This window comes from Strix uralensis, chromosome 13 (genome assembly GCF_047716275.1).
Source record: "Strix uralensis isolate ZFMK-TIS-50842 chromosome 13, bStrUra1, whole genome shotgun sequence".
Taxonomy (NCBI): Eukaryota; Metazoa; Chordata; class Aves; order Strigiformes; family Strigidae; genus Strix; species Strix uralensis.
In genome coordinates, this window is record NC_133984.1 from 10,100,786 (window position 1) to 10,126,940 (window position 26,155).

The 26,155-nt window shown below is 36.7% G+C and overlaps 1 protein-coding gene across 9 annotated transcripts in view; it reads left to right on the forward strand.

Annotated features, from left to right (window-relative positions):
• KLHL13 (kelch like family member 13) overlaps nucleotides 1–26,155 on the forward strand; it is a 90,710-nt gene that overhangs the window by 45,297 nt on the left and 19,258 nt on the right. For 6 of the 9 annotated variants that reach the window (XM_074882323.1, XM_074882321.1, XM_074882325.1 and 3 more), the window contains 3 exons: nucleotides 18,190–18,331; nucleotides 20,265–20,397; nucleotides 20,634–20,830. In XM_074882323.1, the coding sequence (XP_074738424.1) occupies nucleotides 18,190–18,331; nucleotides 20,265–20,397; nucleotides 20,634–20,830 (472 nt within the window). Of the gene's footprint in view, nucleotides 1–2,662; nucleotides 2,819–3,107; nucleotides 3,408–18,189; nucleotides 18,332–20,264; nucleotides 20,398–20,633; nucleotides 20,831–26,155 lie in introns of those variants that run through there. The other 3 variants (XM_074882320.1, XM_074882327.1, XM_074882319.1) reach the window with 3 other exon arrangements.

Here is a 26,155-nt window from a genome sequence, read left to right on the forward strand (position 1 = left end):
TAAATATTTTCACACTAGTATAGTTTTACGTTGCCACTGGGTTCTGATACATCTTTCTGCCTGTGACTTCCTGCTTTGAACAGCCATGATGGGAAGTCTTATGGGAAATGCAGATACGGTTTCAAAACTTTGTTGGAAGTATACATGCCAGCATGTATACATGCTGACTAGAAATGTAAGCATACTGGGCTGTAACGGTTGGCCCTCAATACCAGTTAATTTGGGGATGAGTGGCAAGGCAATGTATTATGAGAACAGAAAATGTAGTATATTCAGTGGGTGCAGTGCACTCCAGGAGATCCAACTATTTTTCCCATATTTTTAAATGTATAACTAAACTGTTATTTTGAAGTCTTAATTAAAATAACAGAATAATATACTGGATTTTCTGTTGTCTTAGGAATAGTTTATATAAAGCACAGAATACATTTAGATAGTCTTTTCCCTGGTAAAACACAATCGATTTGTGATGTCAGGAAGAAAATGGTATTTGATTTATTTTCTTTTTCCTTACGTGCAGATAGGTGATTCATTTCTCACGTGGCAGTTCTTTTGCAAGTGAAAAGCATTTGCCTATTTTTAGAGTACCTGGCTCTGCTACTTCCTTCAGTTCTGCATTTTGTACATTGGCCGTTTGATCAAGTTGCGTGTGCTGGACAGTAGGATGAGATTAAGTTGGGCAGTGCTTGGGGCTTATATGCTTTAAAAAAATATTTACTGTTATTGTTCATTCTGTAATGGTTTTAATTAGGTTACTTGTAAATTAAATGGAAAAATAAATGGGCACAGAAGCACCCAAAGGAGAAGTAGGTATTTGAGGACTAGGGTGAATGATCTTGTTGGAGTCAGAACTGAGCAGTAACTGATGTCTGTGTGTGTGTTGACTGATTTAAATACCAGTCAACGCTTGGAATGACTGTGTGGCTTGAGTTGGCTTTTATTTTACTGGTCAAAAGGGTATTCAAGAATTACTTTTTGTAAAGTGACCCACTGATTGTCCTTAGCCTTTTATTTTTTTATATTAATAATGCTGCCGTTAGTAAAGAAAATGAGTAATCAGCTCCTTGGGGTTGGCAGAGCAGGGAGATATAGAATTTAAATGCAGTTACCCGTTGGTTGCACTGGCTGTGCACTCAACATGAGGAAGGGAGTAACAGCATTTGCTTATTATTTTAAGACAGTTTCTGTATGATGGCAAATGCAAAAGCAAAATTGAGTGTATGAATTCAAAATTGTGATAGTTTTCTTTGTGGTTACAATAGCTGCTATCTAACATCTCTTTCAACTTCTCTGCACTGAAGGCCTAAAAGTTAAGGCCTGATCTCGTAGTCTGGTGTTATGTTTATGTATGAGGCTGTTGCACGCAATATTTACAGTGCGTGCAGACAAGCATGGCTGTTGGCATGTAAATGCATGAGTTCTTTTAATAAAAGTAAGGCTTCTTTATGCTAAAACTGCATACTTGCTCTCTGCAGGGCTAGTGTTTCTTAATATTTATAGCATATAAACACTGTTGTCCTACACAGCAAATGTCTGTTCAGCATTCAAGTAGCAGTTTTTGTGAAATTTGTTGCCTGTGTTAATGCTGCTCATGTGTAATTTAGAACTTTGTCAAAGAAGTGGGAGAGAGCTCCTCAATTGTTTGTCAGATAGGTGTATCTGGTTTTGAATTAGTCCTTGGCTCTGATCATCCTGGGTTATTTTAGTTCCTTGCCTGTGGTTATGGTAACAGCTTCAAATGCCCAAAACTATTTTGGGCAAACATTTTCAATAATAATGATCATAAGCAGCAGTTATTCCCCAGTGATTTCATCCCCAAAATAAACTTAACAATGTAGGTTTCACCATTATGAAAAACCTATCAGAGTGTTATTAAATGTTATTAAAATGTTTAAATTTATAGAAATTCTGTTCCTGGTTCTATATTGCTGAGTAGAGTGTTAGGGTGTTGGCTTTTTTGTGATAGGATTAAGCTGTCCTGATGAACAGAAAAATTGTCATGCAGTACAAAGACTTCTGAATTCTCTAGATTAAGCATCTTAGTGTTGATTTGGTCTACTGTGGCAATACATTAAAAGTGATTTTTTTTTTTTTTTTTTTTTTAAATTTTCCTGTGAGGGAGTCAATATAGTTGAAGCTCTACCTTCTTTTCCCTAGGAACCTGCTGTGCTTACGCACAATATGCTTTTAAATTCTCCTTTCCCTTTTTAATAGCTTGCCTTCTATGCTTCCCACTGTCATCAGCCCCAGGAGGTCACCAAGCAGAGCACAGAGTTGCAGAGTGGTCCCTGATGGACACCTGCGTGACCGTCTGCTTCGTCAGTTCTTCAGGCAATTTGTGAGCTGCTGGGGGGGGCGTTGAGAATTAGATTGTTGATAGCGTCCCTACAAAGACTGCTATTAACAGCGTGCTACTCTCTGCTTCTCTACTGCAGAAGACAGAGTGATATTTGTGTTCCCATAGCATGTTGTAAAATGCATGAGATTTTGCTCATCCTCCCTGGAAATGAGAATAGGAAAATGAGAGCATCCTGAACCAGAAGCTATTAGAAGAGCATGCAGAAACCTGCAGTGATTTGTGCTTTATTTTGTCTTCCTAGCTATGGATTAGAAGGACTGATTTTTGCAATGGGCTTTTTCCATAATGGCATTCTTGTATTGTTTGGTCAGAGCTTGCACAGGAGGAAAACAGGCTGCTGAATTTAGTCACTGATCTTTATTAGCCGTGGCCTAAGGCTATGCTGAGATTTATATCCCATTTGTATTGTTGCAGCTCAAAAGAAGAATGTTCAGAGGATGACAAGTGTATTCTGAGTAGGTATGTTGTTTCACTTTCATATGAAACCCATTTTTTTTCTGCTTCCATTGGTCAGAAATGAGGTTAATAGGAAGAGAATATAGTACAGTGCTGCAGTGTCCCTGTTAAGGTAGAACAATAGCATCAGAAACAGTTCTTTAAAAATTAGCTGCTTTTATTAAATAAAGCTGCATTGTGCTGGTGTGCACAGTGCAGTCTCTTTTTTTTTTTAAACATATACTGCAGTCAGCGCTTCCCTAACGAGGTGGCACTATTGTTGAGTTAGAAGGATAGAATCATCATATTGCTTTAGGGGACAGCAGGATTTAAAAGGAGATGCCTTGCAGCCCTGTTTTACAGATTGGAAGCATCGGTTTAAGGGCATTGGCAGAATCATTTCCTCGTTCTTAGCAGCAGCCACTGCTGTGTCAGTAGTGTGTGGAATGGAAGTCCTAGTTGGTAGTCTGTTATGGAAACGCTGTTTACTGTTATTGTAGTACCGTGGTGACAACATGCCATTGAAATGGAAAACGAGCTCTCCTGCTATCTGGAAATTCCCAGTTCCTGTGCTTAAAACATCCAGGTCATCGCCACTTTCTCCAGCATACATGTAAGTGAGAGAAATGAGGATAATAAGGTGGGATTGCTTTTGTGAGACTACCCTGTGGCAAAATACCCTGTTATATATGAAATGACATTGGCACTCAGAATTTTACCTTGTTTTCTATGTAGACCCCCCAGATTTTATCCTGGATGTTTCATGATGGATGTTGTGTCGAGTCTTTCCCTCTTTGTTGAAACGTAGAGAAATTGTACAGAATAAGCCATATTCGTAATAATACTGTATATGTTCATTTGAAAAGTTTGTGTTACTGTTAATTTGTAGAGATGCTCTTGAATTGACAAGTTAAGCTTTGAGGCAGGTTTTCTTTTTAATGTATATGCTAACATTTCCTCCCCCTGACTATTACACTTGGAAATTAAATATGAAATCACCTGCTGTATTGTACTGCACTTTTGTTCGTGTAACTTCTCATATAAGAGAAATCGTCCTGCTTTGGTCTTGTTTTATTCTTAAGTCTTAGCCTTAATACAGATTGAATGTCTTTTTACAAAGTTACAGTAAAAACTTAAAACATAAAAATATAAATCGTTCATATCTGAATACTTATATAGTTATGCAGTATGTCCATGTAAAGTAGCTTCACATAAAAGAGTATTTTAATACACATGGAAGTATTAAGCCTTTGTCTTGCCAAATCTTGATGGAGCTTTTGTTCACCTTTTGTTGGTGTGAGTTCTGTGTTAGCATATACAGGTGGCTTTTTTCCTTCTGTGAAATAAAACTGAGCATAGGGTACTGAATTGCTTCTGCCTTTATTTAAGGAAGCAGCTCTTTCAAAATGAGTAAGAGTTGCTTTAAAATGCACAAGTAGCAATGTAGATGACTTCCCTATCTGAAAATTACTATAAAGACTATTACTTTTCAGTAGTATTCCAGCCTAATACCCACAATATTAGTACTTTTAAGCTTGTACTGTCTTCTTGCAGATAGGTTTTTGCTTCAGCTACTGTAGGGAGGACATGCTGTAAGAAATAGGTATTTACAGGTCCTCTAAATGTCGTCTTTTTTGGTTGTTGCTGAGAATTGCCTTGAGAAGCAGTGGAGCTGAAACAATACAACACTGTATGCGTGGTCACTATTGTTCTCAGTCAGAAAGGCTGGGGTTTAAGGAGCTAACCTGGCTGTGTAGAACCTGTGCTGTGCATGCTCCAATTTAAGGTTAATTTTCATGGAAGTGCTTCATCTTTTTCACTCACTGGATGCATCAAATGTGCTTAAGGTTACTAGAAGATAAGCTATTTCCAATAAATTGCTATTTATTCTGAGTTTTTAAAAATATGACTAAATACAAAGAGTGTGTCATGATAAAAAAAGAGTTGTGAGGCTTTTGAACCTATTTCAGGGAAGCTTTAGCATTGTATGTTATGCTTTTGTTTTTTAAACTGTAGTACTTATTAAATGCAAGAAAAATCAGAAGCAGGCTAGTCTGATCTATCTGCTGCTGAAACTGAGCATTTCTTTTGTGTGTTGCCTTTAAATGGCTAATCTAGCTCTGTGTATGCTCTGGCTTTTATGATGGGGATCATGTAGGTGATTATCTCAGTGTGTTGAATATATGTGAACAGGTTTAGTGATCGTGCTTAACTATATGATGCTAAGCTTATCTAGAGCATGAGAAATATGTGATCAGCAGCCTTAATCATCTTTTTATGACTCAGTGTGTCCCGGTGTTTATGGAGATGTTTCTTCACTGGCACACAGTCCTGACATTAGCAGGACTCTTAAATGTAAGGTTAAATTATTCATATACTTTATTATAAAGAATGAGAAACATTACAAAATGGCACCTATTTGATTAGGCAGTGTGTATCAACTGATAAAAACAGTCTTGTAATTTAGGTTGACCAGTAAAATAGGTGATGGTATTCATTATCTTCATTGCAGAGATTACAGTAAATTTGCTGATGTTTTACAATCTGATGTTTTTCACATTCATATTTAGAAGTTTTCTTTCATAAGTAGTACTCTGCTGGCAAAAGGTTTATGTTTTGAGTAAAAGATTCAGTAATAAGTGGCGTGTGAAATGGAACATATAGTGATGTAAAATAAATGACCATAAAACTTTAATTCACAGATGAACACTTCCGTAGCTGGTATTTTGGATCTAGACTATACAAGGGTGTAATTGAGCTTTTAATCCCTTTAATACTTGACATCTTAATCTTATAAAATAGGTTTGTAGTATAATTTGGAATGTAGAGAGGTCTTAAAGGTGAAATATTTTTTGTACCTGAAATTCCGGTTTTTCAGGTTTTTCAAGTAAAGTTGACCTTAACTTTAAAAGCTTCATCCTGCCTGTGATTCAGAAGCAACTTATCCAGAGGTTAAACTGTTGTCAGGACACATAGATTTTATTAGTGGGTTTTTTTGTCTGTCTACCCAATACCTGAAGTCTACTTTGTTTCCTTGTATTAAAATGCCGAGACTGGCGATTACGAGCATGTTTGGCTTCTTGGATGAAGCAGGCATCTACGTACAAAGTACCACTGTAAAACAGTTAACTTGACTGCAAGCTGCTCAGCTGGGGCGGTTTAGCTGCACTCTCTGCTTGAAAAGTTTGTGGCAGTTCCCAAGGTGGGGAATGAGTACAAAGAGCTTGTCCCAGAGCATTCTCTGCTGTGGGAAACTTGTGGCCGGGTAATATAGGAAGTAAAGGACCTCCTGAAGTTGAGCTGATGGCTTTGTAGGTGAGGATGGGGTTCTGTTAAGGGAAGTCTGCTAGTTTTGCTGGGTGTGGTACTGCTTTCCTGGCAATGGGAAGGAGCAGCAGTGAATTGCTGCCTCTTGGCTAGTGGTTTTGTTTACCACCAGTTATTTTTTAGGGATATTTTCAGGGTATCCTGTCTTCAAGAGGTAATTTTTCATGTTATATGGAAGGTGAAGGGTCCCTCTGAAGGGGAATGCAGACATCTTCTGGCTTCTCTTGGAACTGGTTGATGGAGAGGTCCAGTGACATTGCCCAGGGAAAACTAGGTAGTGTTAGAATTGGAGCACTGACGTGTGATCAATATATGTAGGTGTAACGCAGCCTGGCTTAGTGCACGAGTTAGGAATGTGCAGATATGTGTGCATGCATATGCCTTTGTCAAGCTGCTTTACATTTTCTTTCATGACACTTATGGTGTTGGGGTTTAGAATATGGATTCCTTTTGTCAAAATGAGTATAAAAGCTGTTACAGCAAGTTTATGCTGTGCTAGTGAAATCATATTAATATTTGCGATTATGTTGACTATGTGGGGACAGACCTAGGTGACTTAATACATTATGTGGGCAGGTGAGCAGTTTCAGCAAGTGCATCAGAGGAGAGGACAAAGTGAATAATACTGCCTTGGAAAAGTGATATTTTTTGGCATGTGTATTGACAGCCACATGTTAAAAACAAAAAAAACCCCAGTGACTGACATATGCAGAAGAATTGAAGCACTGCTTCAGCGAGGGTGAGAACAGTCCAGAATTTGGTTGTATAGAACAGCTTTGAAGTGTAAAGGAATATACGTCCCAATGATTGTTCACGGGTCATGTCGTCTCGTACATTAAGAACTAAGAGAATTCTTTCTTATTCACACTAGCAATATCATTTATATTTTTTTCCAAAGTTGTGCACGTCTTCCATTAGCATGAACAGATGAAATGTTTGTGGAAACTCTGGAGATTAAAGTACTATGGTGGACATCTGCAAAGTATTCAATGATGCAAAAATACTATTTTCAAAAATACTATGATAAAGGATTATTCTATAAGCCTATGTCATGTGAGAGTTAGCTGTTTCTGTAAAGTTAAATGTTCAGTTAAATGTTTTTAGTCTCCAACATGCCATGTTTAAAAAGAAATAAAATTTAAAAAATTCTTGATGCAGAATAATCTGCTTGTAAATGTAGTGCCTTCTATCGTTTTACATGGAATAGTGTGTTGAAACTTTAAATGAAACTATCTTTTGCATGTGTGTTCATAAATAACTGACTAATGTTAGGAGAAATAAATGTGATATTCCAAATGTATTGCTATCAAAGGGTTTGCAACACACTCTGTATATCCTGAGTCATGTAGTTGCGAAATTTGTCCGATAGGAAATGCTTTGTGGTAATGGAAATCAGTTACTGTGCAGAAAAGTAGAATAAATTGTTAATACTCTGGAGTAATTAGCATTAGTTTTAGCTGCTTATATAGGTTACGTAGTTAATGCTTTTGTGTCTTATTTCAAATCTCTGATTTGCTCTACAATGAGCTCTTTGAATTTATGCTATACAGTGATACATACTTCAATGGGAAAAGGTGTGTATGCTTAATTCATCAGACCATCTGTATTAGTTCTCCTCTGTGATACCACCCTATGTGTCTCTACTGTCTTCATTGGTCATTTCTAGTAAATAAAGCCTTTTGTTGGGCTCTTGAGCATTTGACAGACTGCATGGTATTCACACCAAAACAGACTTGCCTGTCTTTGGCAACATTTCCATTTTAAGTAATTACTTCCTAGATATTTAAAATTTCAACATGTTGAAAGTTAATGTGCAGGTCACCCCCGATGTTTTTTAAAGTAATCTGACCATCCATGCAAACAGATGAATTGTGTGGGTGGGGAATAGAAGGGGTTTATGTATTATAAGTAGAAGACTGCTTTTAATCCCAGCAATTTTGTGTATAGAGTTCTCATATGTTCTTGTTGATCTTACTTTTGCATTTTAAATAATAGGCATTTCAGTAGCTTATTCTGTTTAAAATGTGACATTTCATTGCAGTAATAAACTGGCAAAAACAAGGAAAAAAATCGAAACCTGGCTGTCATGAAGTTTCTCAGTGCTAGTGTTTTTTCTAGGTAGACCTTTATAGCTGATGCTGTGGTTTACAGGTCCTCAAAATTACATTCTCCTCCTTATGTAGCATGATATTGCAGTATTGACATTATGTTGTGACATGCTAAAGCATCTTTATTGAATTGTCTTGAATACGTTACTCAGCCTATTCTGTCAGAATGTCAATTCTGCCAGTTTGTCTTTTTTTGCCATTATTTCCTTGTTATTGTGGAAAAATCTTGTTGTGCAATCACTTTCTACCCACTGGCTTTTCTAGCGTTATGCAGTATTTTCTGTTGAAGCTTGGATGGGGATACCTATGGATTTTCATAAACTACTTGGTGAATATTGGTGTTTTAAAATAATAGTCACTTGTTCTAAATGGTAATAGTGGGAATTGTAGTGTAATAATGTGTAGCTATAACATTAAAGTAGAAGTGCACATCTATATTATTGCTGTAATATTTTGTCCAGCAGTGACTGAGATTGTTGCAATATCTAAGTTGCAAAAATGTATTTTTTTCATGGGATGGACAAATCACCCACACCTGTTGCCTGACATGCTTAAACTCTTTATTACGTAGGGGGAAAATTATTTAAAGTAATTAATGCCCCCCCTACATTCTCCGCAGGAGACTGTAATAAAGGAATGCTAAAACAACTGTGAGAAGTGACAAAGCAAGAGGAATGGTAGAACAAGACCTAGGCAGCAGAAAGAGCAGGAGTTAATTACCAAACCCTAAAGTCAGAATCTTGTTCCTTCCTTTGCTGGCTTTTAAGCTATCAAAATTATTCTGTATGCTACATAAGGGAAAAAAAAAAAAAGCCAACACTTTGGAGAGGATAGGAGGTTCCTAAATCTGTTACAGGAATACAGTGGGATATACGTTCTATGACCAAATCTTGAATGTGCAGGTGTCACCTGAGACATATATAGATTTTTGTCTTTAAGGAATCATTCTGCAAACTTAACAATTTCTATATGTATGAAAAGTAACTTTAAAGACACATCAGGTAGAACTGTAATCTGCTGGTGCGTGCAAAATATTTTTCTTAAGTGCTCTGTAATGCATAGGAAGTACTAAGCTGCCTAGCAAAAATTATGACTTGCCTTTTGAACGCTGAAGACCAAATACAAAGGTCAGAGAATAGGATGTACAGTGCCAGTCCAGCCTAAACTGTGAAACCTCTGAGTGACTGTTGTATTGTACCTTTTTGAGTGTCAAGGAAATAAAGTAGTTCTGCTTCTGTAGAAGGGATACAAAGCATGTGTATTTGCTTTGCTTTTTCTGTTTTTAATAGTAGGAATCAATAGACGAACACCAACTTTGGCAAAAAGTCATTAGAGAACCGTTTCTAATTTAGCATCATTAAACAATCTCAGTCTGCAAATTTAAGCTACAAATGGCTCAATGAATGTAAACCCTTTGTCAAATAGATAAATGTGGATGTGATACTAAGGCTCCCAGAGAGACTAAATACTGTTAGGAACAAAAGCTTTATAGCAATGACTGAGCCAAATATTGCTTTGTTTCTGTGGAAAACAAATTTGAATTAACCAGCGGGCTGTAATTAAGCTGCAAACAGCTTGAGACCTCTGATAGTTTAGTTGTTTAAGAAGGAATTTTGAGGAGCATGTTTTCTGTCTGTGTATCCTTGGGAAATCCTATGGAAATGGTTGATGGTGTTGCTCAGTCCTCTTCTGCTGGCTTTGTGGGACCTAATTTTGTTCTGGCTTTGGTCATAGTGTGGTCTTGCTAGGAAGTGATAACAAAAAGGTTCAAGTGATGCTGGGAATATCCTCACATCTGTGTTGTCCTTTCCACTCAGATCCATTGGCCTTTGGAACAGTGATTGTGTGTTCAATCATTTGAGTGTTTCTAGTAGTAGTCATCATTCTGTTGACATCATGGACTTGCCTGGTCAGAAACTTTTTGTCAAGATGGTGATTGTGTGTTGAAGTCCAATGAGACTTGACTGGATTAAAAAAAACCCCAAACATTAGTGCATAAATGTTAAGCCTTTAGTCTCCAAAACTTTGCTTCTGGAGTAGCTTAAGTAGGTTACCTTGAGCCTGCCCATGGTTGAACAATGTTCGGTGTCCCTGTCCTTTGAGTCAGTTTGTATATGTTGTTCATCTCATGGCCTTGCTACCATTGGTGATTGTGCTTGCAGAGGTGCTCAGGCTACATTGCTTCGGGACTTATTTCCCCTTTAGTCACCTTCTTAAGCTGGTCATTGCAATGAGCATCTCATGCTGTAACTGTGTCCGAACAGCAGTTAAAGCTGGCAAGCTACCTGCCTCTGCTTGCTGCCCATCAGCATGTGTACAGAAACGATATTTGTCCTTCTCTGATTTTGGGGACTTGGAAGGCTTGTATCTTCATCTCTTGCTGCCCTTGGCCAGAGCCTTGTGAAAGCAAAATGCTACTTCTCACTGGTTTGCTCTGCTTCTAGAGAACACTCTTAATTTAGTAGAAAGGTGAAAAATGGATATAAGAACACCCATTTGTTTTATAACTTAAGAAACAGTAAGGTTTATTTTATGCTTTTCTCCTGAAGTAGAGATTTAGAAGAGCTCAGTATCGAGTTACTAAACAAATGTTTAGATGTTCTGCTGTTACTGCTGTCTTTCTAATCTATAAACAAGGTCAGGTGTAAAAAGTGAGATATTAAAATATAAACATCAGAGCATTGCCCAAGGTGAGCAGTTAAAATGTGGTGTTAATTCACTTGAGGTAAAGGTTTGCAAACTTGCTAAATGCAAAGTGTTTCTAGTTATGTTACCGGCCTCTAGTTCATGTGTTAAAAATACAGCCTTTAAACTGTTTGGTAAAAACAGTGACATCTGAAGCTGATAGCATGGGGCTATCGGCCATAATAAAGGAAAAAAAGGCATGATTCCTTGTGCGTATCACCTTTGTGGTATACACAAGTGATTTAGGTCCTGTCTTCCAGTGCTGTTCTCGTGTTCATCGTGCTTTCAGATCTTTAGCAGCAGCCTCTGTCAGTACCTGTATGCCCTCAAAGCAAGAACTGAAGTTTGCTGAACATGTTGGTTAGTTAAGAGGAGTTACCTTAACTTTCTCTGTCAACCTGTTGGAACAAAAATGACCTTTTGCGTTTGTTTTTTCTTCTAGCTGGAGTCATATGTCTATTTTAAAATGTAAAGTTGCATTTCCTATAGAAACTTTTGTTGTATTTTTGTAATAAAAAATTAACAAATTCTAAAACTGTCTAGTTTTACTGGGTTATGGATACCACAAAGGAGTTGTTAGAAACTCCTGCTAGAAAATAGTAATAAAAAGATGAGATGTTATTTTAGGGGAGGACATGTGGAAAAGTAACTCTTTGCCAGAAAAAAGGATTTTCTGAAATTGTATGGGTAGAGATACAGAATGGAAGAAATGTGAAATACCATGATTGTGTAATTTGTTCATCTGCATGATATTAATATTTGAATTTCTTAATAGAAGCATTATAAGATTTTCTTTCATACAGTGCTGCCATATCAGTTATGCTTATTGAGCTCCTAGGTGGCCATGTAATTTGTTGGGGAATTCCTAAATTCATTACTCACGAAGCTGGAACATCTGTTCATAATAGGAAGACAGTAAGTTAGTCAATACTTAAATTATTTTTTGGCAGACTAGGCATACTAAAATACTTGTTGGCAGATTATGCATACAAAGTAAAGAATTACTCGATATCTAAGTGTAAATGAAAGTTTCACTGTATTTCACTGGCCTTTTCATTAAGAGGTTCATCAGCAAAATACGTGCATAGCCGCAAGTATAGAATGGCCCTGTAATATACCAGATTTTTTTGATAGATCATAAAATAGTAAAGGTTTATCTTGTAGTAAGAATATCTTAATATAAAATTGAAGTCTGGTTCTTTGTTTGCTCATAAATACCAGAGCACCGGCACATGCCAGGAGTGATTGCTGAAGATGCCATTTACCAGTGACCAGAACACTTCCAGTCATGGTTCATTGGACAGTAATTTGACAGAGAAAATAAGGTTATAATCCTTTCAAAAACAAGCTATTGAGCTTCACCAAATTAAGAATTCACTGTCTGGCCAATATGGCTTTGGCAGGCTTTTACTGAGTTATGTAAAGACTGTGGGTTTTAAATAAATCAGAGAACATGCACTCTAAAATATCTGTAGCTGTAGGCTGATCTCCTTACTTAGTTTTCAAAGACTGCACACTATGCTCTGACAGTTTCAAACAGATCAATGGTTTACTGATATAAATGAACAAATCCCCAATAATATTCATAGTTGCCTTGTTTCTGTTGCACCAGAGTGAGTTCAACTACTTCTGAAGAAAACATCATAACAGAGTATTGTTTTAGTTCATTCCTGCCACTGAGCTCTGTACAAAATGGCAGCTCCATAATTTGAATGTTCTAGTTGAGAGTAAAACTTGTCATAGTTTCTTCAGATCTTTGCTTATCATGGGTCACCTGGATGCCTCTGAACTGTTTTAACAGGTTAATATTTGTTAAGTGCTTTAGAAAGCAGTTCGCCTCTGTGAATCATGTTGTAACTCCAGCCAGTTAAAAAGTATTTGTCAGTGTTTACTGGAAAGTTCCAGTGCTTAAAGCATATTTTGAAGGAACATACAAATAGCAATTATGCTAGAGATGGTGAGATATCGGAACAGGTTGCTGAGAGAATTTGTGGCTGCTCCCTCCCTGGAAGTGTTCAAGGCCAGGTTGGACAGGGCTTGGAGCAACCTGGTCTAGTGGAAGGGGGGTGGAACTACATGATCTTTAAGGTTCCTTTCAATGCAAACCATTCTGTGATTCTATGTGGGCACCTGTGTTTGTCAACAAGCCTTCAGCTAAGGATTGAGTAATGTTCAGATTCTGGGTCAAACTGCAGGGTCTTGCATCCCATCCTGGTCACAGGGTTAGTGGTTCTCCTGCTGTATGCGTATTTCAGTTTCGCCTTTAAAGTCAGTTCAGAGTTTCCATAATTCACTGCAAGTAATCTGTAGAGATTTGAGACAGAATTGGGAGCAGTAGTGGACAGAAGTCCTGTAAATACTTTGGTCAGTCTGTGTGTTTTCAAATTACTTTTTTAGTATTCTCCTGGAATACTAAGCTCCTTAATGTTTGAGCCAGTCAAGATATTTACTTGTGCTACTTCTTTATGTGCCGGGGCTAGCAATTAACCCTAGAAACTCATGAAGACCCATTGAGATGTTTTCCAATCTTTTTTTCATTAACAGAAGTTAACCATTCTTGTTGCTACCCCACCATATTTTGTCCTGTGTTCTGACAAGATTTAGGGGGTTATATACCTGTTAATATTTAAAAGCTACTGAACTTGTATCTTTCAAATCCATGAAATAGTAAATAATACTACTGAATTGTTCCAATCTGAACTCTATTTTCTCCACTAGGGTGGTGCTTAGCTATGGTTCTCCTCTGCCTGTGATATGAAAAAACGCTTAAAACCCAAACAAACTAAAATCCCCAAAACCAAACCCGGAAAAGTCAGTGTAGCTTTCTGCTAGCTCTGCAAGACTCTTGAACTATTGTTGTATTATTTTTTTTTATAGCTCAACATTTGGCTTACAGTGGTCTTTCTAGTTCTAAAGTAATTGCTAATTGCACAGATTGTTAAAGAGGGTGTTCAGGTACCTTTTAGTAGGTGAACAAGATTTAAAAGAATACCTTTAGAGAGAAAACAAATGGAAGAGAATCTAGTGGGCAGTCATCTACAGAAAGAAAACTTACATCTTTTTTTATAACGGTAACAAGCCAAGAAATGTATCTTCCTTGAAAATTGTCAGGAAGTTAGTAAATAAAGATATATCATTAATCTCCATGTAATGCACACTCCATATTTCATCACTATAAAAATACCACTTGGAAGTACTTGGAGGATTAACTTGGAGTCATGAGAAAAGCACGTTTATAGCAGGGAAAAAAATATGCTGTACTTGAAAGAATCAACATAAGGTTAGAAAGAAAATTCTGACTGACAGCTTATTTTGTAATAGCAACTAATTAACCTCCGGTGCCTTTCTCTGAACTGCGAGCCACTGCTTCCCAGAGGCTGCAGAAAGAGTCAGGCAGCTCCTCTGCCTTGCTATTGCAATGTTAATATTCATTTCACGTTAAACTCCAGCATTCCCTTGTTATTAACACTATAATGTTCAACCCCCTCCAGACCAAGTGTATGCATTGAAAGTGGTGTTAATATCCTTAGAGCAGCTTGTGAATTATCGCTACATATTATTGTAGTTTTAGCCGTCTCCTCCAACTTTTGTTTTTAACTCTGCTTAAAAATGCTACTTCTGCACTTCTTGTTTAATGATTTCTATTGATCAGAACAGTAAAATTAATTAGAAAATGAATTAGCTTTCTTCTTTGGTAGTATGCTTAATTGTGATGTACTGTACTTAAAGTAAAAAAAAAAAAATCGATATGTTTACATTCATTATTATCTAATTAATTATAGTGCTCACCAGACCTATGTTAATGAATGTAAATAATGCCTTTGGTAAGTGTCCAAACAAGACAGATGTATGTACTGTGTTTTTGCTGGGAATTTGGTTGGATATAAAGCATGTTACCCGTCTGTTCTGGGTGTGAATGGCAGAGTTATTTCTGAATATTCACTTTACACCCCCCCCAGATAAAAATTATATTCTGAATAGTTTAAAATTTCTTTGCAGAGTAGTTTTAAATCACTCTCGTTGTATATGATATAGTGCTTGGGTTTTGCTGTTTCTTTGTGTAATGCTATAAACACAGTGTGTAGAAGCTGTTGCATTTTCACTTTGTCTTAGAAAGATGGCTTTCTCTTGTTACGTGAAGATAAATGCTGAAACTGGTGCAAAGCCAATGACAAATTCATAACTTCTGGTTGCTCCAGGAGTGCTCTTTCCCTCTTGGTGAATGCTACAAGGCTGGGATTCAGGGGATCAGTGTGCAGTTGCCAGGTCTCATTGCTGACTTGCATTGTAACTTCTGCCAAAACAGCTCCTGAATGTCACTTTCTGCATGATGGGAGAGGTACTCTGCCTTCCTACACTATTAAGCTGTAGGTAAAAAAAGGTGTTGTGTTTAAAACAAAAGTGTAAAAAAAAAAAAAAAAACCCCAAAAAAACCCCAAACCACCAAAACCAACAAAAAACACAAACCAACCAAAAAAACAACCCCCCAAACACAACCATATTGTTGCTTAGATATAAAGAAAAAACCAGTATAGGAATAATATAATCTGGTTATCTTTATGTTTATTCTCGTGGAGTCATACGTGGCCAAGTTATTGTTTGAGACTAGAACAGTAACATTTATTTTCTTGTGGATTTTTGTAGTGTGGAAGGTTGGCATTTTTAATGTCTGATTCCCATATGCAAGTTCCTGTACATACGTAATGGCAAATGTGGAGGAGAAATAGTGAAAATCTTTTCTGCAGAAGAGCAGCAAGTTGTGAGCTGTTGAGCTTATATTTGTGATATAGGTATTGGACAACTGTCCATTATGTATTGAAAATCAGGTAGGGGAAGTAACTGCTTATAGCCACACCTGGCATGTTGAATGCCTACTTTTAAGTATTGCAAGTATTTTGAAATATATTGTAGCCTCTGTATTGGCTGTGCAGTTGTATCAAGGTATCCTGTGCTATAGAGGACAAAGCTTGGGAAGTTGTCTGTAAGACGGCCTGTTCAGAAAAATGCTTACAGTATCACTGCCATTCATGGAATAAATGAATCACGGTCAAGGTCTTTGCCTTCATTTGTAAAACTTACGAAGTATGCTGACTGTAGAGAAATAAGTAGCATGGTGTATGTGGCAAACATGGTAAAAAGCCCACTCCAAACAGCCAAGAAAGTTGGTTTACTTGTATGTTTCTTTTCCTAATGATTTTAACTGATGTTTACATCTTCTATTTTCTTCTGAGTTTAGAAAAAGTAATTTAAAAGCCTCTTCGTAAAATGGCTATCTGATCTGACATTTCAGGAAGGCCTTTCAAGAGCAAATAGCCAGATTCATACTAGTTGAGTCTGCAGTTCCTTTCCACTCATGCTTACAAGTTCTACCCACATTATTTTACATTTGTTCTTAGAAAGACGTGTACAAATTTAGAGACTGGCTGTCCTTTGAAATTGTGTTAGACTTTCCTTGATGTGTTTGTATTAAAACTAAAATGCACTAAATAAACCCAAACCTAAAACACCCTAGAAGAAGGTGAATAAAAATGTTTTGGGTCATGAGCTAGCAACTACTTTGCTCCTGTGCTACATTGTTGGATGCCAAAGATAGTTTGGAGAGCACTTTTCAAATGTACACCCTGTAAAACTTTATTTAAATTACGCTCTGGATTTGTTTTATGAACTAGAGAGAATTCTGGTTCAAAAATGACTCAATTCTTGCATGCTGTAGAACATCCACATTTAATTTTTTCAGATGTCTGAGTATTGGGTTGCTACCTTAGAAGCCGAAGATATTGAGATATACCCTTGTTCCTACAATCTGTTGTTATGTCTGTGTGCATAAAATCTCATGGTTTCAAACCCGTGTATGCTGTTGAATGGTGAATTTGTTTTGAATATGTTTCCATAGCTGACCTTCTGTACCCATGGGTTTGAACAAAGCACCTCAGTGCTGTCAGAGTAATGTGTGAGTTTCAGAAACTGCTCTACATAGTCTATGTACCAAAGAAGGTGGGGGCAAATACTTTTTTTAAAAAAGAAACAAAACTTTTTTTTTGGACAAGAATTTTATGAAAATTATTTTTCATCCGCAAACTCCAAATTTGTCCTTACATAGTGATTGCAGTCAAAACTGGGGGAGGGTGGGGTGGTGGAATTTAAGCACATTCTGGTTACTTAAAGTAATTTCTGAAACTAGCTTGGAGGCCAATGTTTTTACCTGCATGTTTAAAATTTGGAAAACTTCCTGTGTCTGAGATTTGCAGCAATTACGTCAAATGGCTACGAATCTTTTTGTGAAACATGGGGTCTTTATTAATAATGAAGATGTCCTCACCTATGAATTAACAGTTCAATTATGTTTGCTAATTAATATTGCATATATATGCATTATAGTGCTATGCATGCTAGTAGGTAGCACATTAGATCATGGAAATTACAGGAACTAGTTATTGTTAATATTTCTGGAGATGAAATTTATTTACATTTTATAATAATTACAGGTTAGGGTAGTTGGAATCTCATATGCATATCTCTTTATGTAAACCTAATTTACATCTCAAGATTAAAATGGAAGGCTAATAATACTTTAACAATTCTACCTAAAATTAGCCCTTCCTATCTAGATTTGGACAGTAATTGTTTGGAATCACAAACATAAGTATTGACTTCACACTAACAAATCTTAAGTTAAGATTATGAAGTGTTTGCCTGCAGTTGCAAAATACTGCATATCATGTCCTAAAGGGGTTGTTCTAGTTGTGTGTTTATAAAGGTAGCTTATAGTTACAGCTTGAAACCCCACTATGTATATTTTCTATTATTAGTTCATACTTGAGCAAGATAGTGGAAGCCATAAGAATTAAACTACTGAACTTTAATATTACACTTATGAGTTTCAGTCTCTCAGCTTTTCCTTGGCAATTTGGTAAGATAGTTGATTTTGAAAACTGGATGAAACCCCTGCAAGCATCCTACAATTCTGAAAGCACATTTAGAAATAAGATAATGTGGAAGTGTCTTACTTGGGGAGGTGGGGGTGAAAGGAAAAGGAAAAATTAATTAGCTGAATTTTTTTTTTTTTTAAGTTACGCTGTTTTAGGGACTATTAACACTTCAATCTCTTACATTAGCTGAAGGGGACCACTAAGGACTGCTCTTGTCATCTGCTGATTTTGAACCTATAGCCTCTATGCTGTTATGTTTCATCCCAGAAGACTCTCGGTTTAATACACAAGAGCACTGAAAGAAAATGAGTTTGGTCTTAAGGTTTCTTTATTCTAATCTTCTTAGATCTCTGGTGGAAGAGGAGGATCCTCATATGAAAGTATCTCTTGGTAGCAGCGATATGGGCATCTCTGCCCATCTACAGTCTTCTAAGACAGGGACCACAAGATTTTTCACCAGCAATACTCACAGTTCTGTGGTATTACAGGTAATTAAAAATTTTTGTGTCATGGTTGATCTGTACTGAGAATTTTAGCTGCTCTAAACAATGTCTCCACTCAGTAGACTTTATCAGACTAGTAATTCCTGAAAAGCCTCGAAAAAAATGCATGTTAGTGTGCCGTGCTGACAATGCCCACAAGCAAGCATGGTTTGTAATTTCTTTTCCTGCAAGTTAAAGGTTTGGCTTTTAGCAACAGCTTGGAAAAAAACCCTGGCCTTTTCTTCAGGTTGTATCCCTGTCCTCTCTCAATTTCTAAGAGGTAATATCACTTAAACTGTGAAGTGACAGCTGTATCAAAGAAGCTCACTTGAATATAATAATGTAGTTATGTTAGGCAAACACTTGTACCAGCTCTGTGTGAAAGCTGCCTTAGGGTTGTGATGAGGGGAGCTCCATGCTCCTTCACATCCCTAAGGTGACAGAACCGTGACAGGTTTGGTGTAAGGCCTTGTGCTGGGGTCTGACTATATGGCACTACCATATGGTAGAACATTTCTCTAATGAATAAAAATGTTATACTCTCTGAAGCCTTAAGAATTTAAAAGTAAAGTCATTTTATCTTCTCGTTTCTGCTGGAGCTTTTACATGCCATACAGAGTCAAGCTTGCATAGCTCTTACTGTTTTCCAATGCAGTCTTTCTCAGGAGTGCAGATGACTGTTGTATGACATGACTCCTTGGAGAACTGCCACTTATTTTTTTGATTTTCTGCCTAAATAAATTGCTTAAGTTTCAGGACAAAAATGTGATGGGTGTTTTTTTGTTGGGGTTTTTTTGTCGTTTTTTTTTTTTTTTTTTTAAATTCAGAGAAGCTAGTGATTCTTTTGTTTTAGTTTCTAAGGCTTGGGTGCCTGTGCATAGCTCTCCCTTGTTTGAACACTAGGCAAAGTGTTCAGCTTATTTCTTCCGCATTCAATTTTTTTCTTCAAAATTTGAGCAAATGGAGAACTGGTAGTTGTAGAGCCTTATTTGTAGGAACTATAGGCAAGTTGAGTCATTGAAATACATTAGTTTTATATAATCCTGTGTGTTGGCTTCTGATTTATTGGGGCTAATAGCTCATTTTTAAATTTGCACTATGTTCTTTTCTGAGTGACACATTTGAATATTAATTTCTACTTACCTTTGCGGTTCTAAAAATACAGCCTTGCTTTAAGATATCTTAAATTTTAAATGATATTGGCTGATGCCAAGACTTCTCTAAGTGTTAAATCTATAAAGAAATATTTACGTTCTTGTTAGTACTAGAAAATGCCAGACATGCCTGGTTTTATGTTTGAGCTTCTGTTCTGCAGTGTGTGAAGGAGGCGAGTATTCCACCCATCCTCCAGTATCCCCAGCCAGGCATCCCTTTAGAGGAAAATCTTACTCTAGGGTGCTGTTGTAGATGACTTTCTTTTTTATTACATTTAGCCATTATAAGTAATTCAGAAAAGATCAGATACATAATGTGAGCTTATTTTGGAGCTTTTGCCATGTAAACTTTGGTAATAAATTTGATAATCATGGAACCCGGTGACAGATTTCCTTTCAGCTTACAAAGCACTTAAACTGGTACAGAACAGAAATATATCTAGAACATGTATGTATCCAGAAAGAGTAGGTCCAAAAAAAAAGGTGTCAGTCCCTACTTGAAAGTAATTTAATTAGTGGAATAAAGCTATTTTCTAAGGTCCAGGGTACTTTGCGTTCTTCAGCCGTTTCTGGACAAAAATAATTATTCTGCTTGTTTTCCAATGAGTAATTATCATTGAATATATTAGAGATAATGGTTGTAAGATGACAAATTATTTCTTAGTGACTTTTTTGAACTACAGTACATATGTACATAAAAGTAAGTATTTACATAAGGGAAATGAAAGAGATTCCTACTCTACTCCCAAATCAAATGGATGCTTCACGTTATGCTCTTCTTGCAGGGTTTTGACCAACTGCGAGTGGAAGGTTTGCTTTGTGATGTGACGCTTGTTCCAGGAGATGGTGACGAAGTGTTTCCTGTTCACAGAGCAATGATGGCTTCTGCAAGTGATTACTTCAAGGCTATGTTCACAGGTGGTGTTTTTGTTAAAGTAATGCATACTGCTATCTCCAAATTGCCATCATTCGGACGCTCAGACACGTTCAGTGTTGTGTGTGAATCAGCCCAGGACTGCAAACAACTCTCTCTGCTGTTGCATATGGGTTTTTAAATTAGACTTTAAAATTATATTTTAATTTTGTATAAGTTTATGAAATTATTTCAACCCAGTAAAAATGATCATATAAACTTACCTACATGTCTTTTTTAGGAGGAATGAAGGAACAGGATTTAATGTGCATTAAGCTTCATGGTGTGAACAAAATAGGCCTAAAGAAGATCATTGATTTCATTTATACTGCAAAACTTTCCCTTAACATGGACAACCTTCAGGACACTCTGGAAGCTGCCAGTTTTTTGCAGATTTTACCTGTTTTGGACTTCTGTAAAGTGTTTCTTATCTCTGGGGTAAGACTTTCTACTTGTTTCACATTTACAATGATTAAGGCCTTGATATGATTTTTTTTTTTTTTGGTATAAGAACAATGACTATGTAATGGTCAAAGTTACTTCTAAAACTTGTCATTATTTATAATTCAGATTCACAGAGAACAAGTTTGCTTTGTAGGTTTCTTTTTTCTTCTGAGTATTATGTACAGCGTGAGTTTGATATAAATGTTATCCCACATTAAAATTCTTCTAATTCTGAAGTGTATTGCAGTGATGATAGCACTAATGATATTCATAGTTCCTAGATTCCTTACTAGATTTCTTAGTTCATGCCCTTACGGTCTGTATCCTTCCATAAGAAAGCTACTTGGTGAGTTAAACTGAAAAAATAATAGAAGAGCGAGCTCCTGTTGCTGTCTGTCACTGTCTAAAACCTTTTTGTTTTGAGGAATGAAGCCCACAATTGTAGTGATCATCAGAGACCATTACGTCTTTATAAACCAGTGAACTTGGTCACAGTCCTTCAGAATAATACATTCTCTGAAGGGATTACTAGTAGGGGTGTTACAGAAATGTTGGTTATATGAGAAGAGCAGCTACAATGATTTTATGTAGATTGCCATAGTTTGCACAACTAAAAATGACTTTGAATGCCTGCTAGGAAATGTTTTTTCACAATCACCAAAATAAGTGCTTTTGTAAGGAGGGGACAGCCCTCACAGTAGCAACCCTCTCCTCTTCTACCAATAATGGTTAATTAACCAATAATGGTTAATTAAAACAATAATACTTATGTAGCACTGTTGCTTTTGTGCATTTGGAACCAAAAAAAAGTTTGCCCTGCAAGGCAGTGTACTGTAGTTCCAATGTAGTACAGTTGATTTATCGTCTAGGGTTGCCCTGCTGATTTTTATTTATCTCAGGTCCTGAGCCTGCTCTTGGGGAAGGGGGAACTTTGGCGATAACCTTTTTTTCTCCTCCTTTCCTTCCCTGTTTCAGACTTGGTGTCCTGTTTTGTTTTGAGGCTGTGCTTTGGAGACGAATGCCACACTCCCTTCAAGTTGAATGTCAAGCAGTTTTGCAGTTTTCTCTGTATTAAAAACAAACTTGTTTTTTTGCAAAACCAGGAAAGCTGTTAAAGATTCAGCTTGTCAAATGGTAACTGGCTTCTTGTGTAAGCCTTTTGCTAGGTTCTGTCTTCACGGGTGGGAAAAGGCATGTAAGGGAAGAGATGTGACATGAAAACTCTCCCATTTATCTGGCTTCAACCTCTTGTTAAAAGCATTGAATTTATACTCCTCTGTTTAATCTTATTGTTTATTAAGCAGAGCTCACGTACACATTTGATCAGTTTGGGTGTGTTTCAGGCATTTTATTTTTTGGACATCCTTTGCTTAAATCTGAGATATCAGAGGTTTCAGGGTCTCATTGTATGACTGCACTCATTCTAGTGTTACAAAATGCATGCAGTAAGTAGACTGTATGTTTCAGTTATGTTCACTTTATTTCTATAGTTAAAACAGTGCAATCTCAGAATACGGGTACCGTTACCTGTTTTCTAACTTAAACACAGTATATAAGCAATGCCAGCATAGGATGCATCAATACTTTTCCTAGTTCTTGCCCTGCTGTCTTGTATTAATATAATTCTTTGTCTTGCCAACAACAAGGAGCAGCTACTTTGTGGGGCTGCCGAACGGGAGAGCTATAAGAGCTGTGCTGTCAAAGCAGTTCTACCTAGAGAGACACTGGCATTATTTTGAAGTTACCTGGAGGTTTTCTGACGTTAATGTTAATTGCTTATATCCCAAACTAGAAATCTCACTTTGCCTGTAACAGGGAAACTGGTGTGTTCTACATGAATTATAGTATTATTTGGAATTCAGCTTTCTGATAGTCTGTAATGAGAAATAAAGAAGCAGGGATTCCCATTGCTCTTCAGAATACACGCTCAGAAATGTGACTTCCCCAGTGAAGACATGTACTGGGATTTATGCAAACAAGAGGACTCTGAGCTGCTAATAGCAGCAATCTGTTTCAGAAGAAAAGTGTTAGATGCATTTAGGCTCTATAATGCTACTGTTCTGCTTTTAATTTTGGCATATTCTCTAATTGGCCAGTTCTCTGAAAATCTTGTGATAATGCTTCATTAATCTTAGCACACTTAAATCCTACACAACCCATTTTATGTTGCTCAGGGGTGTTTTTACCTTCAAAACGATGCAGTCTGCCTCTCTGGGGTTGATGTTACTATGAATACCGACTTGGAATAAGGTGTTGTTCTTTTGAATCAGGGATTTGGGGCCGCCTCCCTCTGATGGGAGATGAGCCCCAGGGACATGGTGTTGCCCTTTCTATTTTCTGGGTAGGGCAGCTGTTTGCTTATTTTGCTTTCTTTGGGAAACAGCTTCTTTCATCTTAAATTGTGTTATTTGGAAGAATTTTTTTCATTGTTTAAAATGCTTAAGTTCTTGTTTTCTGAAGGTTCCTTCGTTGACAGTGTTGACTCAGTCACTGTTTTGGTTCAAGCAAGAATCGTCTTGTTTGATACTACTTTTTGAAAGAATCAGGAAGATGTATTAATTTTCTTAATTTTATTGATTCTCTTTTCTGAAATGCTTGCATTTATACTGGTGTCTAAGGGAACATAATCTCATTCATTGTGTAACTGTAGAGGAAGTACAAAATTAAGTTTTGCTGTTAGCCTAGTTATGTTCTCAACATCCTTGTATAAAGAATTTTTGAATGACCTTACTTCTGAATTTGTTGGAGCAGGAACAAAAGTTGGTGGGCAAATGGGTTGGGTTTTTTGCTTTAATTACCATATCTTAGCCTTACAAAGATTACTCCCCATTATACTAGTTTCACTCCATTATTGAAGGAGCATTTCTGTAATTTAAATGAGTTTTCTGAGCAAGTCTTGAGCTTATTTCTGTTGAAATTGGCTGAGAGCAGCATCTGAAAGCTGATGTAACCATTCCCAGACAAATACTTAATTGTATTTGAATTGTTTAGGGAGTCCATTATTAAAGAGATTATGGAAGTCAGTTTATGTAAAGCATAATGTAATTGTATTACTTCATAAGAAGGTATTGGAAATATTTACAAAAAACATAAGCTTGAGATAACAGCTTATTTTGTGTAAAAAAAATAGTGAGATCTTAAAAGAATGGTGTATGTTGTAGCTGTCATGTAAGTGTTCTTTTATTTGTTTTGCATTTACACCCCTCCTGTCAAGTAGCCCATTACTCTGATAATCTTTGTTCTGCAGCTGAACAGACTCCCAGAGAAACACTGGAATAATTCCTGAGATATTTTTAGTCTTAGTTTTAGTATTGGTTTTAAATATTTATAGCTATGTGATACACTAGGTCTACTCCCAGGTTCACATTTAAATGAGCCATAATGTAATTAAAATTAATAAAAATGCCATGGAAATGTTTTCAGAGTAGCAAGTGCTAGAGAACACCCAATGCTGGTTTTGCAAAAGTAGCAGCAGTGTACAAAATTGAGAAAGATGAGAAACCTATCCAAGTAAATTACAGCACTTGGGAAAATCGCACTGTAATGGGGAAGAGGATGTTATACTGTGATTAAAGAAAACGTTCCAAAACACTGAAAATTAATGTCTTGGCTGTACCTTTCATATAGCTGCATAAGAAAATTTTATTCCTTCTATAATTGCACTTTACATTTTCATAACAACTAGCAAATTATCAAATATTGAGGTCTCAATATTTGGAAGTCTGTCTCATCACAAGACCTTGGTTAACTGCGGATGGAGCAAGATGGGTCTCCGTTTTGTGGGAGTGTGGGATCTAACGCTGGGGCCAGCTCTGCCAGCCACCAGAAATCCACCTTTTCTAATGTGCGGGTATGACTGATTTTTGTTTTATGACTTGGTCAAATTTCTGTGCTGTTATTTCTGGACTTCTATATATGGGAGCCCACAGAAAAATTGAGGATTTCAGGGGAACGTAAGCTCTTTTAAACTTAGACTCTTTGAAACACCATGTTAAGTGCTTCCATGTCATAACAGTCATTAAAGCAAAAGAAAGTTAGGTGCCTAAATATTTTCTGGTATTGAGCTTGAGGACTTGATTTTCTGTGCATGTTATTTCTCCTGAGTTGTTCTCCAGCATTCTCATACTTGCAATCATTTTGTTCTGTGTCCAGTTTTCTAGTATTTTATAGTCAATTAAGTTTTTACCAGAACTTGGGAAATGATTGCTTCAGAAGTTCAAAGAATTAAGTCAACTGCTTTCTTGAGAAAGTACTTTGGCTTTTGTATTTGGTTTTTCAGGTTGTAATAATACTGTGTTGTGCTTGACCGACCATTTTTGAAAAGCTTTTTAGTATTGTCTACAACTTTGCTTTGTAATGAGCAATTACAATAAGTAATGTGAATGAGCAGCTCTGTGCAGAAGTCAAAGCCCAAGTAAAATAGGGTTTATTTAAAATTCTTGACTTCTTAAGAAGTTGCTTAGCTGCTTGACCAGTTATGGCTTTTAGCCGGTTGTGTGTACCTCTACTAGTTACTGGATTCACCATACAGCCAGTCTCATTTTTGTCTGATATTTCCATTCCTCCTATTAGCTTCAGTGGGATTTCCAGATGTAGCAGTCCCTTCTGTTGATGAACTCCTGATGGACTGACTTCATAGAGAACGGTTTCCACAACTCTCATAAGTACCATAGCATAAGTCAAACTGTTATTTTTGAAAGTCAGCACTTGAGTAACTTAAGTGCTTAAGTGTTTAAATAGCATTATTGTACTTGTAACACTGTCTAATTTTTAATATTAAAGTGGAGTTGACTATTGCATTTCATTCTGTTGAAGGATTACTTTTTGTCTCAGGACTTAAGAATCTCTAGAGTATATATTTTTATGACTGTGAAATCTTTGCAATATAATTTAGCCTGGTACTTTGATTGTTGTCTTAGAGCACAGTAAAATGGGTAATAGTACTTTTGCCAAGGAAAGTAACTTTTAAGAAAACATTTAATATAGTACCCTGATTTGAGGTGAGGGGTGGAATTTGTTAGTGAGCCAAAGTGCACCATTTCATAAGAATAATGGGGAGTACTTACAATCATAGTATAAAAAAAAAATCCTGAGTGCAGTACAATTCCAGTAGATTAATTAAGGAAGTAAAAGGTAAATTTTCTGAGAACTAGAGGGTGACTGGAAACTTCTGATGTCATATTCATCAGTCACTAACAGTGTGTAAAGTGTCAATAAAGTTTTCAAATGTAAGTATTCCAAGAATATATTCAATTGCATAGATTTACAGTGTAACATAGTTATGACAATGTATCAGCTGGACGCATGCTGGGTACTTGA